Here is an 18824-nt window from a genome sequence, read left to right as displayed (position 1 = left end):
AACACATTTAATACCCTCTACGTTTTTATCCACACGTTTTCATACCCCTATTATCACTTTTCACTTCCAGTTAACCATTTTATTTAGTGTTTACGTGGTTTTTTTTTTTCTTTTACAAATTGTCTGATTCGCTAGTTGTCTCCTCCACGCCATGCAGAAAAGAGACGTCCAGGGATTAGCAGATTAGCGAGTTTATCGTCCTTGAATCCTCTCCTCGTTCGATAACTAGAACGAGGAACGATTAGACTTTCCATCAAACTTAGAATGTTGGTTATATCACAAGAAAATCTCCCATGAAGTTAATAATCATGAGTTTTCTTCAAAGTCCAGGGTTGTGACAGAGCAGCGCGACGGGATGGGGGTACATTCTCGTTCTTCTCGTCTCCGTTTTCACGTATTTTTCTGCCTGTCTATCTTTATCACTTCTATTCGTCTTCTATCACTTTCCTCCTCAAATCCTCTTTTTTTTTCCATCGTAGTCCACTCATATCCTTTCCTCTTCCCCCTTTTCGTCAGTTAGCGTGCGGTCCGACTAATTACCCAAATGTAGCCGCAATGATCTATTAACTCAGATTAAATTAAGTTCACCAATTTTTTGTGACTTTCTGACACCAAATACTAGTCGAGAAGTGATTAGCAGTCCGATTTATTCATCTAGGACCATTATTTGACTTCATTCCGGCTACATAAAGGTACATTTGGGTAATTAGTCGGACCCTTAGCGTGTGCTATGTCCAAGCCACCATGAAACTCTACGCTGCTTCTTTCACTTTTTTGTATCTTTCTCCTCTTCCTCGATGGATTAAGTCCATCTCTATGCTGTTCTTACACTCCTCTTCTTCCTCCTGTAGCCGTTGGTCAGTGAAGGAAGTCCCTCTCTATGCTGTTAGCCGTTGGTCAGTACACTCCTCTTCTTCCTCCTGTAGCCGTTGGTCAGTGAAGGAAGTCCCTCTCTATGCTGGCCAGGATGTGCTGTTCGGTCTGGTCGTAGCGGAGCGGCGATGTGGTCCCATTGCCGCCGTCATCTCTGCTGGAACAACAAGTAAGATCAGCCATGTACCACGACCTGTCAGATATCGTTTTTAGATATTGTCAAAAGCTGTCAGAGGTTCACCCTTCAGTTAGTTATCAAAGGAAAGTACCGGGGAGAGTGAGAGACAGATTACGTGACATGGCTGTTGGCAATTTCAGTGTTTATTTGGGATAGTAACTCTTACCCCAGCCGCTAGGACCCCCTTGTCGTTATAAACTGTCAAAATTTCCGTCTTGTCTCTATAAAAGTATTTTAACTTGTGCTTATTATTATATTTCGTCTCTGTCACTACCCCTTCCTTGACCTAATCGCTCGATAGTTTTGTTTATACGTGCGCTAGTGGGACATTGATTATCTTGCCATTGAGTTTTCCTCCCTTTCACCTGTAGTCTTTTGTGTGTCAGGCGGTTGTGAACGGTCTTTAAAGGTGAAACAAACTCGTACTTGTCCATTCCGTAATTAGATTCTCAGAGATTCGTACGTTGGAAATTTATATCAAAGTTAAATTAACCTCATCATTAGTGACGTAACAAGCACATTCCGTCTAAATTGCACTAAGATTTATATCACATCGTCTTGGTTCCGTTTACTAAAATTCACAAAGACGTGTTAATTTTGTCCTCCAATTAGTGCTAAATAAATATTCCTAGTTAAGATAATCTCTAATTTTACTGCCACTTTGGAAGTATTTTTTACCTCTGATCTTAAGTTAAAAAATTAACAAGGAAAATTCAAATCTACGAACGTTTGTGTATGCAAGTCAAGGACAGGAAGGGTAATGGTCGATTTACCAATATTCAACATTATGCCAATATCCCACTCGCTAGCACCGAGGGCATAGTGGCAGAAAATGGACGGTCACAGGGGGTAAAGTATGTACTGTATGGTGTCATGGTACTGTATGAATTACACAACATACATATATACTGTTCCTTTGTCTTGTTCCCTCACATACTACTACCATGCACACACACACGGAGGTCCTCATCGCTCGTGCCACGGCCTTGAAAAAAAAAAACCACTGCAGTATTTAGATGACGCAGCACCAACTTCTTTTGTTTTATATATGACTGCAGAGATAATCGTGTCAGGCATCTAGTCCCACCAGTAACACGGACACACGAGACACTGGCTGGTTACTATAGGTCTCAGAGTATATGTCTGTTTGGTGTGTTCTATTCTTATAATATTTTAGGGACTCTGTAAATCCTCTGATGTGAAGTTAATATGTAACCCGTTTTTATTTGAGTTTTGACCTAACCTAGCCCAACATTTATAAGTAACCGTAAGACAAACTGAACTAAACCTTAATCCTAAACCTGAAGTGTCCCGGGTCCTGGTAAATTAATTCGTATCAAGAGGTGTCATATGCCCTTACGGTATCTGTCCCCCCTAAAGTATTCCCGTGACCAGTTGTGTTGGGGGTAGTGGCAGCCTTGTGAAGGTCGAGTGTGACGTCAACAGAAGGGGGAGAGGAGGGGGGGGGTGGTAGTGAGGATGCTCTTCCGTCTGTTTGTCCGTCTATGGAAAAATTATGCTAATTAGCTTTATATGCTCCAATGATCGTGTTGGTGGGCCATTTACCCTTGGTGTTAGACCGAGCAGTTAAGACTTAAATGGTGATTTTATTGATCCACTGCGTCAAATGCGTCACAAAACCGCAGCTCATCTCTCGCCAGCCTCCCTGGGACGCCTGGATTATAGACACGCACGCACGCAACGCCACACGCATGTTTTTTGGCTACGTATTCTCACCCCACTACACGTATTGCTTACACACGCGCCGCCACACGTATGATCCAGACACGCATTCAAGTACCAGTAAAAGAATGACTTAAACCCATTCATCTACTATCAAATATATGGTCCAGACACACACGTATATCCTAACACCCACACAGCCAGGCACGTCGTTCAAATATTCATATAACCTTGTCTTAAACACATACACACCGAGAAGAAATATAAACGTGCTTTACCAGATATGTCAACAAAACCAGAAATAATAAGATACATAATTATACCTGAAATTGCCTCATTAACACACCTATCTGTTAATTAGACTGACCTACTGACATAGTGGATGGGGGGGGGGGGGGAGGAGGTGCATCTGGCAAAAAAATAATACGTATTATTATTATTATTATTATTATTATTATTATTATTGCTGTTGTTCTTGTTTTTATTTTTGTTGTTAATTTTACTACTGTAGTTTTCAGATTTGGGGGGACATGGTTCAGCAGTGGTCGTATTTATTATGCACACACACCCACGCGCACACACTTACCCGACAGCGTTGGGAAGACTTGTACTGTCAAACACCGAGTCCTGCAACACAAGTTTATTAATACAACTTGCAACACACGACAGTTTATTGATCAATCTTGCAACACACGACAGTTTATTGATCAATCTTGCAATATATGTCTATAAATCATTTTACAACATCATCCATTACTCACCCTCAGATTCGCTTTCCTGAATTTCTCTATATCGAAGCCTTCAATTACCACCTGTGGGATGAAGACACGCACACACAATTATTGGACCATCTAGCATCATCAAAAATCAATATACAGCATTAAGAAATAAAGCCAATATCTGTATATGTCACTCGTACTGAAAGCCACCTTGAACTAGGGCAGGGAGCAGGTGTATAAGATAACACGGGTGTATTATATAACAGTTTAAGTATTTGCAATGAAAACGATAAATAAAAAATAAAAACCAAAGAAAACGTAACAAAAAAAAAAGACGAAACGAGGAAAGTCAGCCAGTTCCTCCATCATTCAGTCACATCGTCCGTCAGTCAGTTAGTCAGGTAAGGCATTCATGAAGCTAACTAACGCAACTTAAGAGATCAGTGTGTTGAAAGATCATGTTAAATATTGTATGAAAGAAGCGCTGCCGGTCTCTCTCACTCCCACGCTAAAGGTCATACAGCATAACCTATTTGTAATAGGTCCCAGTTGTAATAGTCCCCAGTTGTAATAGGCCACAGTTGTAATAGGCCCCAGTTGTAATAGGCCCCAGTTGTAATAGGCCCCAGTTGTAATAGGCCCCAGTTGTAATAGGCCCCAGTTGTAATAGGCCCCATTTCAAAAACGTCCCTGTCCTAATTCTACCAATTAAGATCCGGCCCCAATTTTGATGGTTAGGTTAGGTGAGGAACTATTAGGGACAGGCGTTTAATAGGAATGGAACCTATCAAAACTGGAGACTAACTAGAAGTGAAGAGTTATTAGTACAGAAAGGCCTATTAGAACTGAAAGCCTATTAGAACTAGAGACCAATTCAAACTAAAAGCCTACTAGAATTGGAAACATATTAACAATGTAAACCAATGTAGATTATAGTGGGTCGTTTGATTCAGTATTCCCAACCCCACGTCTCAACCTGTCCTGAATACCAAGGTTCAATAAAATATCATCAGGGTTGGATATGTCACTAGTAGACGGGCCAAATCTATAACCCTGTTACTTTACCTAACTTCTTATATTTACTTTACATTTACATACTTTATTTTATTTATCTATTAACTTATTTACTTTACGTATTTGTATTTATTCTTGAAGGCGTTAAATTAGTGTAAGCAGGTGTTCCGTCGCTTGTGTTTATACTAACTTGATGGTTCCCACTCACCATTACTTTCAGACTTCCTTCACCTTTTTTTCAGTCCTATTAGTTAAGAATTATGTTATGTGAAGTTTTAAAACGTTTGTAGCGAAGTCATGAAAATTAATTGAGATTTGGTTCGTGGGCTGATCATATGAGATTAGACCCTGAGATTATATTGCCTGACGATTTAATACTATTGCTACGTGTGTGTGTGTAGCCACTGGTGTTGGAGGTTTAGTGTGTTAGTTTGTATTAGAGTGGTCTGTAATTAGCTTCAGTAAATTCCTCATCTTTCTTTTCCTCCCAAAAGTTTATTTTTTTCCCTAATTAACCGTTTGAGAATAGTGTTTTAAGCCCTTGAGGAATAGAGTTTAAACCATCGTCTTCCAAGCGTCAGTCGCGAGAAAAAATAATAATTATGAATAAAGAAATAAAAATACTGCCAGGAATACATTTTTGAACACGCCATTTCCAGGAAAACGTCGTCAAACTATAAAATAATATGACAAATTCGGTCATTGTCCTAAGTGACGTCACGCATGTAAAAAAATTCTTGGTAGTCATAGCTCTGCGCGGGAGTTTGTTGACGACTTTGAGGAGTATGTGGAGAGGCGACTGGAGTGTTGAGGAGTGAGGGAAATACACAACACAGAGCTCCACTTACCGCCTTATACTCCCACTCCTCCTCATCCTCCTTGGTGGGTGTCGTCTGGTTCTCTGTCTCCCAAGAGAACTTAAAGGTCCTCTTGGATCCCGTCGAGCTGTTACTACTACTGCCGCCACCTTCTACCATCCCTCCCCCGTTCATGCTTTTCACTCCCCGCATTCTGACGTTCTTTTTCTTCCTCATGGGTTCAATAATCGCCGGGTCCTCGTCTTCTTTCAGGCGATTGGGCGGGCCATTACCCCACATGTTCTTCCCGACGATGCCAAGAGAGTCGAAAGTCTTCTCCAAGTCGTTAATGTCATCTTCTAGACCCACGTCCTTTTCTTCAGATTTTTTCTCGGTTTTCCAGTTAAAGAGTTTGAAGCCCTTCTTCTCTGTGGGATCTTTATTATTTTTGTCTGTGTTTTTCTTGTCGTTGGTGTTTTTCTTGTCCTCGCTCGAGTCGTTCTGAGTCGAGTCTACTTTGGTTCCATCTTCCTTCTTTTTAGCGAAACCAAATCGCGTCTTTTTCTTGAGGTCGTCTTTTTTCTCCTCCGGGTTTCCATTGTCCAAGGTTTCTATATTACTGCCACTCGGAGCTGAGATCTCTGCCAGCGTCCGTTCAAAGCTTTCACTGTTATTGTTTTTGTTTTCATCTTTCTTGGAGATCGGCTGGTCGTTCTCCCAATGATCACTGGAACTGGAGAACTGATCCCCGTCGTCATTGCCCTTGGGTTTCACCCCTTTGGCACTCCCCGCCCCCATGGTGCTGCCGCCTATCACTACCTCACTGTCACAGCTGCTATTAATCTTCCTCTAACACTCATTTTTTATCTCCCGCTCCACTATAACCATAAAACTGCCTTCTTCGTTAAATCCCTTCAGAGTCGTCAAATAGTGATTGATTATTGTAATTTACCTTTTGCTGTCTTTTGAATTCTTCATTTTCTGTGTTAGACTTAAACTCGGCGTAAGCTTTAGTTGACAGTGAGGTTTTTGTGCACCAGTACTACTGTTCTGAGAGACAATGATCTGCTGTTCCATTAGTCGTTGCTGGAGACTGTTAAAAGAAGACCAGTAAAACTATATTTACTGGGGAATGTTTCACTTATTGTTTTTTCTATATGTCTTATAATATTAAATTCTAGTTTATATCGTTAAATTCTTACGACCTTATAGTTTGTACATCTAACAGAGGATCGTGTATGGTTCAGAAAACGACATCTTAGTTCCTTTGTCACCCAGTGGTGTTTGGTGTCTCCATCACTCCGCCAGTTGCTCCGGGTCCCGTTGATCCAGGGCGAGGCTTCGTTTGTGGTGGCGGAAGTGACACACCATTACGCCCCTCTTCATCCCCCGGCCGGTGGTGGCGTGGAGGGGAGGGGCACGTTCTCTTGACACCTCTTGGGACACCCTCTAAAATGCTTCTAGTTCCGTCATACAGAGTCTGTAAGAGAGAGATTTAGTAAGACAGTGTAACATGAAACTTTAGATAAACGAGAATATAAATTTGGTGACGTAAAACCTTCCCATTACCAAAATAAATCAAAGAGCATAGGAAGAATGATAAAATCCACAGAACCCCTTATGGAGGAGCTGTGCTTACATGACTACTGTGAGAATACGAGCCTAAATTTTTTTTGTCGCGACCGAACTCAACATATCTAATAACCCAACTTTAGACAGACCATAAAACATTATCCAGAATTAGGTTACGTGGTTTAGGTCGGGTGATATGTTGTGTGACTTGACAGACAGACCTCGATCAGGATTTTATATATATATATATATATATTCTGAGCGTTAATGATGTCTCCCCATACTAGTACACAGTGTACGTGTTAAGGTAGAATCTGTGTTATTTTTCAACGAATATGATACATTCCTTTATTTTTATTTACGAGGAAAATTCACCGTTCGAACATTTGAGAAGCCAATCCCTGAGCTTTATAGTTTAATGCATGTCTCTCCACCAATCACAGCGCGACGAGTGTGTACTGCATGCTGAACGGCGAGTCATGACATCACGTGCCATTTCTGGTGTACGCGATCTGAGAGTAACACACACACACACACACACACACACACACAGAATAAAGCGAAACCAATAGCCCCGTTTACCTTCTCGGGATGGGCTCTAGGATAACTCAGGGACTCAAAAGTAGCCACACGGAATGCCTCAGGTAACCAAACTCTCTCATCATGGGTGGGTGGAGGGCATTGATCGCCTTGGCTCACCCCTTCCCTTCCCTCTCCCTCCCCTCCCACCATCACCCCTTCCCTTCCCTCTCCCTCCCCTCCCACAATCACCCCTTCCCTTCCCTCACCTCCCCTCCCCTTGCTTTAATTCCTTCTTCTTTGTCTCTCTTTCACACGTTTTATCTTTCTGTTTGTCTGTGTTTCTTTCTTTTTTTTCCTCATAATATCTTTCTTCCTACCTCGGAAAGACGCTGCTGCTGCCACCCCTCCCGCACTAGATGTAACCCTCCACACCTGCTGGTCCCGTATCAGCCTCTTTAGTCACCTCAGAGCTTCCCAACCTAGGTGACATCCTTAATAACTCATATCATTGTATCATAGCTGGATGATCGTCATACTGTATTCCGAGTGACAGCATAGTAATTGGCACTACGGACTTCAAGACCCAGTACGTAGCGGGAAAGGTGAATGAGTGGGTTAGCGAAATCCAAGCTCTATCGGAGATTGCTAACACAGAGCCACATGCGGCCTTTGCAGCATTCACACATGGAGTCAAGCATCGTTGGAACTACCTGATGCGTACCATCCCTGAGATCGGACCCCTCCTCCACCCTTTGGAAGAAGCAATCAGTGTCAAGTTCATTCCCAAACTAGTGAAACACCCCGACTTAACCCTAGCAGAAAGAACACTTCTTGCACTTCCACCAAGACTGGGAGGGATGGGACTAACTAATCCAGAGGAGATTGCTGACTCTGAACATCAAAATTCACTTAAGCTCACAGCAGCCCTCACTGACCACATAATAGCCCAGAATGCAACAGGGGAAGTGGACACCAGCGAAGTTAATAAGATCCGTAGGTCCATTACAACAGATTGGCAGCACTGCCAAAATGACATGTTGCAGCAACTATTGCTGCAGGTTCCAGAAAATTTGAAAAAAAAAGTAGCTATAGCGCAGGAGGTGGGCGCCTCGAACTGGTTAACTACGTTACCGATAAGGGCAAATGGTTTCAGTCTTAACAAACAAAAATTTACAGATGCCATTGCTCTAAGGTACGGTCAGCCAGTAGAAGGTTTGCCCTCCCAATGCGTGTGTGGCTCTTCCTATGACGGCGATCACGCCATGGTGTGCAAGAAGGGGCTTCATATGCATGAGGCATGACGAGGTAAGGGATCTCACAGCAAATATGTTGAAGGAAATCTGCGGGACGTCATGGTAGAACCGACCCTCCTTCCACTGGATGGCGAGATCTTCCAACACAGGACTTCAAACACATCTAACGAAGCCCGTGTGGACGTCAGTGCTCGAGGATTCTGGACGGGGACAGCGAGCTTTCTTCGACATCAGGATTTTTGATCCCATGGCCGTTTGTCACCGTAACCTAGCTCTCGATGCTGCGCATAGGAGGAACGAGAACGACAAGAGAGAAGGGCATATGGGGAGAAATTCAAAATGTTGATCAAGGCAGCTTCACTCCTCTAGTGTTCACAACCTCTGGTGGGATGGGCCCAAGTGCAAGATGTTTCTACGCCAGACTCATGGAGCTGATCTCCGAACAGAAGCAGCAGCCCAGAGTTATGTCACAGCCTGGATGAGATGTCGTGTCCTTCTCTCTCCTTCGGTCGGCTTTGCTCTGCCTCAGGGAATAAATGGTGGCGAGAATGGTGGCTATTGGGGAGGCTAAATTGCATTTAAAAAAAAAAAAAAAAAAAAAAAGTAGTAATGGTATCTGTCTGTTTACATCCCTGTCTATTCCCGTCTTTGTATCTATCCACATGTCCAATTGATCTATCTATCCTCTAACTCCTAAAATCCCCTTAAAACACCCTATAACCCCCCTTAAACACCCTATAATCATAAACACCTTAAAACACCCTATAATCCCCTTAAACACCCTATAATCCCCCCTTAAAGCACCCTACAATCCTTAAACACCTAACCCCTTAAACTCCCTATGATTCCCCTTAAACTTCTCACCTGGCTCTACCCTTGAGTGTCTACCGTCAAGGTCACGAGGCAGAGGCCTTTTGTTATGTGACAGTGAACTCTTGATGTACACAGCCCTACAGTGACTATACCATGATGTACTGTACACTTCACGCCACTGTTTACGTTACTCTGTACATTATTACTAATTATGTATCTGCTTGAGGGTCATTTAGTTTAATATAGAAGATTTTTATAGATAAGAATGATAAATTAAACGATGTGTATAGTTATTGTTCATTCAGGTGGAGCGGGACGGTGTTTATATTGTACATTTATTCAACAGGGTACTATGTTTACCTTGAGGGGGGGGGGGTTAAGCCTGATTGACGTCATTACAATTCGGTGACTTTTTATTTAAGTCTTATTATTAATTTAGGTGAATATTTGTCTGTCTGAATTGGGATAGAAAGTTGAATCTAATTATCGTAAGTGGTAGCTCACACACACACACACACACACAAAACGTTATAAATTATGATGTTTATTTGAACTTGACCATAGTTCTCAGTCTCCACGTCACACAATAGAGAAAGGTCAAACAAGGTCACCATCAAAGGTCACACAAACAAACTTTTACCCGTAAACAATACAACTACAAAACCAAAGCTAAAACAGTCATAAAATACCAAAGTAACCCATTAATAAAGACGATGACGAGACCACACCCACGTAATCGAACGAAAGGGGACAACCTCACACCCGATAGTCTTTTGTTTTCACGGTGAAACAAAAGACGATCACCAGATGTTTATTGTTGGTATGTTGTATTAACGTGACTCAACAGGTGAGGTATTCAAGCTCACTTACCCAAGGTTAGTTAGTGCCTGGAATGGTGTCAGTTTAGGTCAAGTTGTTGTGGTTACTGATGCTTAACTAGGCCACAAAGACGAAGGGGGATAAGTAAATAAGTAAGTAATTTTGGGGGTATTTTCATGACACACACACACACACACACACACACACACACACACACACTCACTCACACACACACACACACACACATTGTAATAAAAAGTTATGTGTAGTCACGCCAACACCAGCCAGCCCTTCCTGACTTGACTTATGTATTCTTCCAACATGTGAAGGATATTTAACCATTGCTTTACGTGGTCAATGATCAGTTCTCGGTCATGTTTTTATTCATCATTCATCTTTACTTCTTCATTTCTTATTGCAAAAACGCCTTAAAGATTCTACATGTGTAAAAATAATAGACTTGAAAATTTTACGCAATATTGTGTGTGTGTGTGTGTGTGTGTGTCAGCTGTGTTAGAAGTATGTGTGGCTTTGAAACTGGGGTTGTGGGTGGGAGAGACGAGGAGGGCAGGGGAAGGAAGGAGGGAGAGGAGGAGGGAGGGGGAGGGAGGGAGGGAGGGAGGGAGGAGGGATGGAGAAAGGAGGGAGGGGAGGAGGGAGGGAGGGATGGAGGAAGGAGGGAGGAGGAGGGTGAAGAAGGAGGAGGGAAGGAAGGAAGGAAGAAGGGAGAACCACCATCACTCGGCTTGTATTCACCGTAGTGACGTCCCTGGTCTTGGCTGATCGATCCTGGGTGTGTCGGTAACCTGTGCCTCTCTGTGTTGGTTGTCAGAACTGACCTGCACACACACACACACACACACACACAGACACACACACACACACACAGATGACTTGAAGACTAGACACCATCGATTTTTTTGCCTTATGGGTAAACACCCTAACGCTACCTGGGGATTAGGTTTGGTTAGGTTAGGTTAGGTTTGGTTAGGTTTGGTTGGGTTAGATTGGGTTAGGTTTGGTTAGCATTAGAGTGGACATCTTCAAGGTAAAATAAGCCGAATTAATGTCTTCAGGTGATCCTTAGAAATAACTCCCAGGTGTGATGAGCGTAAACTTCAACCAATTAATATTTACCTGTACCAAGAGGAAGCCAACCCACACTGCGAATCTTATCACTACTACCGTATTAATTAAATGGTCAAAGGTATTTAACCCTTCATTACGATACTAACTTATTTGGAGTACATTAAATTGGCCCATGGATATATCTTTTAACATCTTGAGTACATTTAGTTAACCTCTTGAGTACAATGTCTTATTTCAGGGGGTTCAGGTCAGTCCTCTGTGTATTAATCTCTGACGGCAGGCTCCACATGCAAGGTATATTTGTAACTGGCTCACTTATGCGATAACAATGACGTAGATTCTCCATGGTCCTTACGTCAAAATATCCCTTTAACTTTAACCTTTGATGACGTAACTAACTGGCTCACTTATGCGATAACAATGACGTAGATTCTCCATGGTCCTTACGTCAAAATATCCCTTTAACATTAACCTTTGATAACGTAACTAACTGACTCACAAGATTGGTGATGTAACAACTAGGGAATAACACTGAGACTCTTAACTAGACTCGTCATTTTAATCTTAGCTGGTTGACAAATAATATCCAGACCAGGTTAGTATTTGACACGATGGAATGTAGGAGGGAGGGAGAGAAGGGAAGGGTGGAGAATAAGAGGGAGGGAATGATGGGGGGGATGGAATGATGGGGATGGTAAAAGGGGGAATGAGAGAGAGAGAGAGAGAGAGAGAGAGAGAGAGAGAGAGAGAAAACTGACCTATGTTGACCTCGTCGCCTCCACACCATCGACCATCATCACCCTTACAATACACACTTGACCCCTAACACAGTCACCTCCTGGAACTGTCTGTCTGTTTAACTCTAGATCAAAACAACTCTCTCTCTCTCTCTCTCTCTCTCTCTCTCTCTCTCTCTCTCTCTCTCTCTCACCATGTAGTACACTCACCCAGGTTCGTGTTGTCGTTGGCCGTAAAGACTATTACAGAAAACGCTACAGTATTACGTAACGTCGATACAGGTATACAGGTAGACCTTTTCTAAACTGTTACCCATCACGGTCCCCTGTAATTTTGTGGGTTACAGTGAGCCCTCCATAATGATAACAAAAGTGAAGTATTACCTACAGTAACATAATTAAAACAATTATTGTGATACCAAAACAGTTATCTCACACACACACACACACACACACACACATACCAGGGGTCGATCCACAGTTTTGTAATGTACAGAGCGAGTGTCCTAAGGTTTTTTTTTTTAATAATAAACTATTCATTGCTATTTAAGATGATGAGAAGTTTCCATACGTTCATATATTTGCTTAAATAATGAAGGAAGTATATTAATGAATTGGCAACTCGACTACAACGAGGGCTGCCACAAGATTCTCAGATCGATTTGGTTTTCATTATTTAAACAAATATACGAACACGTGGAAACTTCTCATGACCTAAAATAATGATGAAGAGTTTTTTATTAAACAAATTCTACCTTTGGTTTATTTAATATTTATCCTGACAGTGATACAGCCGAAAATAAATCCACCAATCACAATCGTCATTACATACAACCTTCCTTTACCAAGTATTGCCAGGTAAAATTGCCAGTAAGACACCCAGGGTGGGGTCGGTGGGTCTCTGGGTGTACTTAAAGGCTCGTGTAAGCAAATGGGCTATGTATTTAATATTTACTGACATACATATATAACTGAATACATATACGTCATACATACATGAATCATAACTATCCATGCGGTATCGACCCCAAGTGAGATCAAACAGCACACCCGCACCAGATAACAGTCAGGGTAAGCGAAGTTCGGAGACTCATTCCCGTGGTTCAATCTTCGTTACACACACACACACACACAAATATTTCCAAACTTGACGAAGAAATATGAATCGTTCAGAGGCTAGATGGTTAAAATAGGCCTTTGAGACGATGAAAATGATGTTTACACCATAAGAAGCCAATGGTATATCTAGTGATGGCGGAGGTCACTCTTACCATGAAACCTTCCGTGACCGAGATCACAGCAGGGAGAGCCCGCTGTGGTGGTCACAAAGTCGCTTTATGTTTACGTCTACAGAATCCCTAGATGTTTATTTACAAAGTCCTTCCTAATGTTTATGTTTACAAAGTCCCAATTAATGTTTGTTTACAATGTCCCCCTTAATGGTTATGTTTACAAAGTCCCCCTTAATGTTTGTTTACAATGTCCCCCTTAATGGTTATGTTTACAAAGTCCCCCTTAATGTTTGTTTACAATGTCCCCCTTAATGGTTATGTTTACAAAGTCCCCCTTAATGTTTGTTTACAATGTCCCCCTTAATGGTTATGTTTACAAAGTCCCAATTAATGTTTGTTTCCAATGTCCCCCTTAATGGTTATGTTTACTCTGTTTACGAAGTTACCCATCAACCAAAACACCCCTACGTGCGCCATCATATTCTACACATAACTGTATTCTTCACTGTATCCACTGTAACTTATAAGGTGGGATGGTACAGTTCACATGTCTACTTTGTAACCTCCTCTGAATCTCTAAGAATACTGAAACTGTTACAGAAGACACGATTAAGATGACAGTTAAAACATGACCCTGTACTTCACGAGGCAACTGGACAGATTTTAGAAAGACTTAGATGTAAACCTGAGAAAATAAGCCCAATGAAACAAATTAGAAGACGTCTTTGACCCTCGCTTTACAGAGTTAAAAAAACTTAACTATTGCAGATATTAACTAGATCAATAGAAGTATTTATTTTTACACAGGCGGTGGGTGAGGGAGTGGATAACATGGCGATTGGACGGTAAGGGAGCTATTAAAGTGCAGTTGTCGCTGGCTGCACGCAACACTGCTTGCACTTCAGGTGAATAATTTTACTTCTTAAACTGGCCAAAAAAATTCCTTACCTTGAGTTTATAATTAATGTTTAAGTGTATAATAGAACTTAACTATTGTTGCTTTAGTGTTTACAAAATTTCCTGTATAATTTGGGAGTAATTACTGTAGTCCCTTGAAGAATAGTGTACTCAAGGCTCGTCATTTTCTGTACGGAAGTGTGCTCTTCACTATGATGTCTGAGAGTTAAGACTTAGACATAATTATACAGAAATCATAAATCATTGTCGGCTATAATGATTTCTTTAACATCCTACCTGTCACAGTAAACACGGTTAAGAATATCAGTTATGAGTATGTAGGAAAAAAACCCAGGCAGCACACACACACACACACACACACACACACACACACACACCAATGTTTTGATAATGTACTTAACCTAACCTAAATACCAGGGACAATCTGTATTTCATTTCAATCCTCTAGAGTCTAAACGATTATCTTCCTCTGGCTTTTGAACTGAGACGACGAACAAATGAACAGACAAACACTCGATGCATCTAAATTTTCGTCTACATTCTTCACAAGACGTCATCTGATTTATGTTCCAATAATGCCTCTTCCTCCTCCTCCTCCTCCTGACTGCAGCGTTGTGAAAGGTCAACAACAGCAGCGTCTTAACGATCAATGAGCCTTCACCAAGTAGACTTGATTTAAAAACCTTTTGTAACTAACTTAACAAGACGCAGTCAAATACTAAGTAAAGGATATAACTTTATATTGCCATCAGGCCCCGAAGGAAGTTTGTCTCGGTAACTCTTGACAAATCACTCGAGGTATTAGGTGACTAGGCTTTCGTGACGCCTAGTGGACAGTTTCCTTGATAAATTATAGCTGCAGGGAGGGGGCAGAGTCTGCTTCATAACTAAACCTAAATAACAGCATTTTCTTAATACATTAGTCTAATAAACACGGTTTCCTTGATATAGAAACACGAGGAGACGATTTTTCTCGATAATTACGGTTGAAATATATTGACTTTCCACAATAATTAAGCGCTGGGACCTGGGGTTATAATGACCAACGTGCCTTAAAAACAGACCATTGAGGAAAAATACACGCTGGAGGCCTCGTGGATAAGGGAAACGTGGATAAGATACTGATAACCTGGTATTAGAAATTAGATAGTATTAAGTAAAATCGCCACACAGGAGCACTATGATTCCGCAGGTGAAGAGAGTGCAGGTATATAGAGGATGGTTAAACAGTAAATCGACCAGACCAAGGATAGCTGAGCAGTCATCATATTCCTATTAAAACCGATGTAAACATATACCAAAGTTCAGGATAGGAATGGTAGTTAGTTAACCTTTTAGCTCAGCACAGTAGCAGACAACGAGATGGTAGGTGGCCTCACTCCTAATATTGAATAAGAGATACTGTTGTTAAGTAATAGACAAAATGAAACCTGAATTAAGAAAGATCGATTCAGGGAGATAACATGGATCTACCTGAAAATTAACCCCCCCCCCCTACACACCTTAATCCTCTTGATAATTAAACATTGTAAAGTGAGTTAGGTTAGGTTGGATTTGATTAGATTTGGAATTTTGGATAGTTAGGTAAGATTAGGTTATATTAAATTAGGGGGGGGGGGAATTTTCAGGTGATGCTAATAGTGATTTTGGTGAGAGAGAGAGAGAGAGAGAGAGAGAGAGAGAGAGAGAGAGAGAGAGAGAGAGGCGCTATAGTGCTGGTCGTGACAACATTAGTCTACGCTCCTCAACCCCCCTCGGCTGCCAGGGGTGACCTAGGCTGACCAAACACTAACACAACACATTCGACACTTAACCATTAATCTCCAGGGTTTAACTCATAATTTTCCCACACAAAACATCCAAAAAATGATGTACCATAATTAAAACCTAATTAAACCAGACAAACTCTTAGATTTAAGTTCTTGTCCTTCTCTCTCTCCTTCAACGTGACATGACCTAACTTTACACCTCCGTTCCAGCCTATGATAAGTGATATAGGTCATCTAGGGCCGTGAGTCATAACTGGGAGATAAGCTTTGGTGTAGATTCCTCTCTGAACGTGTCGTCTCAGGGTCGGCGGGTACACCATTCATGTATGACGCAATAGTGGAGTTTTTTATAAATTATCTAAAGCATCTCCTAACCATCCCCCAGATTATTTCACCTAAACATTAGTGATCCTAACCTGACCTAACCTAACCTGACCTGACCTGACCTAACCTAACCACCTTAAGGCTAACGTAACCTCATCCTCCCGATAGCGTTAGGATGGTTAATCTTTTGGTAAAATAAGCTGGGGGTTAGGTTAGGTTAGCGTTAGGATGATTAATCTTTAGGTAAAATAAGCTGGGTTGGAGATTCTTTTAGGCGTTCCGATTTATTATTTTTTAAAGTAGTTTACACCAACACTAATAACACCCATCATTATTTCATCGTCAGCTTCTGCAGGAAACACACCACGTTATATCAAGAGGAGCTGGAGGTCTCACTACAGTCTCTGATATATATCCCATATTATTCTCGCTACAGAGACTATGAGAGAGCTATGCCCCAATGTCTAGCTGGAGTAATGACTGTCTCAGGAGCACTGGCAACACAACTCATCGTCTTGCTGTTGCTTATATGCCCAGCCTCTCCCCCCCTCCCCCCCGACCCCCTAGCACCTAAATATGACACCACGCGATGCAGGACTAATATTATCATGAACCAGGTGTTGATTAAGGGTTAGGTTAGGTTTGGATCAGGTGAAATAAGATGGGGTGTCTAATCTTCAGGTGTGGAGTAGTTTAATAAGTGTTTGTTGTTGGTGTGTGTGTGTAGCGGACCGTAGTATGGAATGTATAGTGCCGCGTGAACCAAGACATTCACCTCCCACACCAACACACTCACCTCCCACACCAACACACTCACCTACCACACCAACACACTCACCTACCACACCAACACACTCACCTCCCACACCAACCAATACCTAAATCATTCAGGAACTAGTATCGTATTTTTCGTCACAGTTGAACCCTTGTATTTTACACCTCTATAAATGCGAAATACTTTAATCACGTGAGGCAGTTCGCTAGGTGCATGCACTTAAGCTTGTTGTGTGCCGAAGCTGATCAGTGCAAGACGGTATTCCATGTACTTAAGCTTGTGTGCCGAAGCTGATCAGTGCAAGACGGTATTCCATGTACTTAAGCTTGTGGTGTGCCGAAGCTGATCAGTGCAAGACGGTATTCCATGTACTTAAGCTTAGAAATAGCTGATCAGTGCAAGACGGTATTCCATGTACTTAAGCTTGTGTGCCGAAGCTGATCAGTGCAAGACGGTATTCCATGTACTTAAGCTTGTGGTGTGCCGAAGCTGATCAGTGCAAGACGGTATTTATAGTATTATCAATTTACCTTTTTATTGTGTCATTGGAGGTTCAGTGAAGGAAGGAAGGTTTGACAAGTCCGTGTACATCACATTGTTGCTTTAGGACACTTCAACACCTGGTCTGGTAACACTCACAACTGCTCAGGTAACACTCACAACTGGTCTGGTAACACTCACAGCTGCTCTGGTAACACTCACAGCTGCTCAGGTAACTATCACAGCGGCTCAGGTAACACTCAGCGGCTCAAATAACACCCACAGCGGCTCTGGTAGAACCCACAACTGCTCAGTTAACACTCACAGCAGCTCACAACACCTGTAGTGCGTATTATCACACCTGTCCCTCAGAGCCACCTCACAACTAAACCATTATCGACAGCACATTGTTTTCGGGACGTCATACCACTGAACTATAAAACCGATTCACACTTGTATATTTTGCTATGTCGTGTTGCTCGTCATTGCACATAAAGTAGTAACCATATACTGTTAAAGGGATGAATATTAATAGGAAACAAGGAACAGTAGAGAGAGCGACACACAATCTCCCTCCGCGGTGTCATGAGGGCGAGTGAATGTTTTGGTGCGTCGCCTGGTAACCTGCCCTTACCTCACCTCACGTGCCAGGTGCCAAGTCGGAATTACTCACTCACATTCTTTTTTTTACAAATACCAGTAAAAGAATTTAAAGTATTTGTCAATATGGTTGGTCTAGTTTTGAGTAATAGAGTTTAATTAGTCTTTTAAATCACTATCGTTGTGCTGTGAACCTTGTTGCATTTGTTAATCAGTGGTATAGTGCCAGGTTACTTCCAAGGTGTGTCATGACGAAGGGGGTCTGACAAATGCATGATATTAATGACCATTCCGAAATAATTACCTAAACTTGACACATGACACGAAATGCTTCTCTGCAACTCTGAATTTTATTTGCTGTAGAAATATTACAATGATTTGTTTTATCACTTATAACGTTCCTGTTAATGCGATAAATTTCTCATGACTTTCAATAAAACTACGCATCTAGTCTTGGTAATCCCAGTGTAGAAACAAAGCAATTTTAACTAATTCTCTACATGTTATACCTGAAGTCATATAAATAAAGGTACAGTACTCTTCAATCACCCAGATAACCTGAAGAAGAACCTAAGTAATGGGATCCTGTAGTAAGCAGATTGTAACCTTCAATAAAATGTAAATAATTCACAGTTCCCGCCTCACACACACACACTG

General features: G+C 41.7%; 1 protein-coding gene across 3 annotated transcripts; it reads right to left on the bottom strand.

Moving 5' to 3' along the window:
• Nucleotides 1-907: 907 nt before the first annotated feature.
• LOC121867904 lies at nt 908-18155 on the bottom strand. Of its 3 annotated transcripts, none has more exons than XM_042368035.1 (5): nt 18079-18155; nt 5316-6744; nt 3496-3546; nt 3321-3361; nt 908-1030 (listed from the first exon to the last, which is right to left on the bottom strand). In XM_042368035.1, exons 2-5 carry the CDS (start codon nt 6060-6062, stop codon nt 934-936), a joined length of 936 nt encoding a protein of 311 aa, XP_042223969.1. In that variant the 5' UTR covers nt 6063-6744; nt 18079-18155; the 3' UTR covers nt 908-933. The 3 variants fall into 3 exon arrangements, with proteins under 3 accessions (XP_042223969.1, XP_042223968.1, XP_042223970.1); XM_042368034.1 differs by having other exon boundaries at nt 17618-18152; XM_042368036.1 differs by having other exon boundaries at nt 908-1027; nt 17618-18152.
• Nucleotides 18156-18824: the final 669 nt, after the last annotated feature.

This window comes from Homarus americanus, unplaced genomic scaffold (assembly GCF_018991925.1).
Source record: "Homarus americanus isolate GMGI-L3 unplaced genomic scaffold, GMGI_Hamer_2.0 scaffold37032, whole genome shotgun sequence".
Taxonomy (NCBI): Eukaryota; Metazoa; Arthropoda; class Malacostraca; order Decapoda; family Nephropidae; genus Homarus; species Homarus americanus.
The sequence above is the reverse complement of the archived record's forward strand: the minus strand, read 5'-3'. Positions and strand labels throughout refer to the sequence as shown.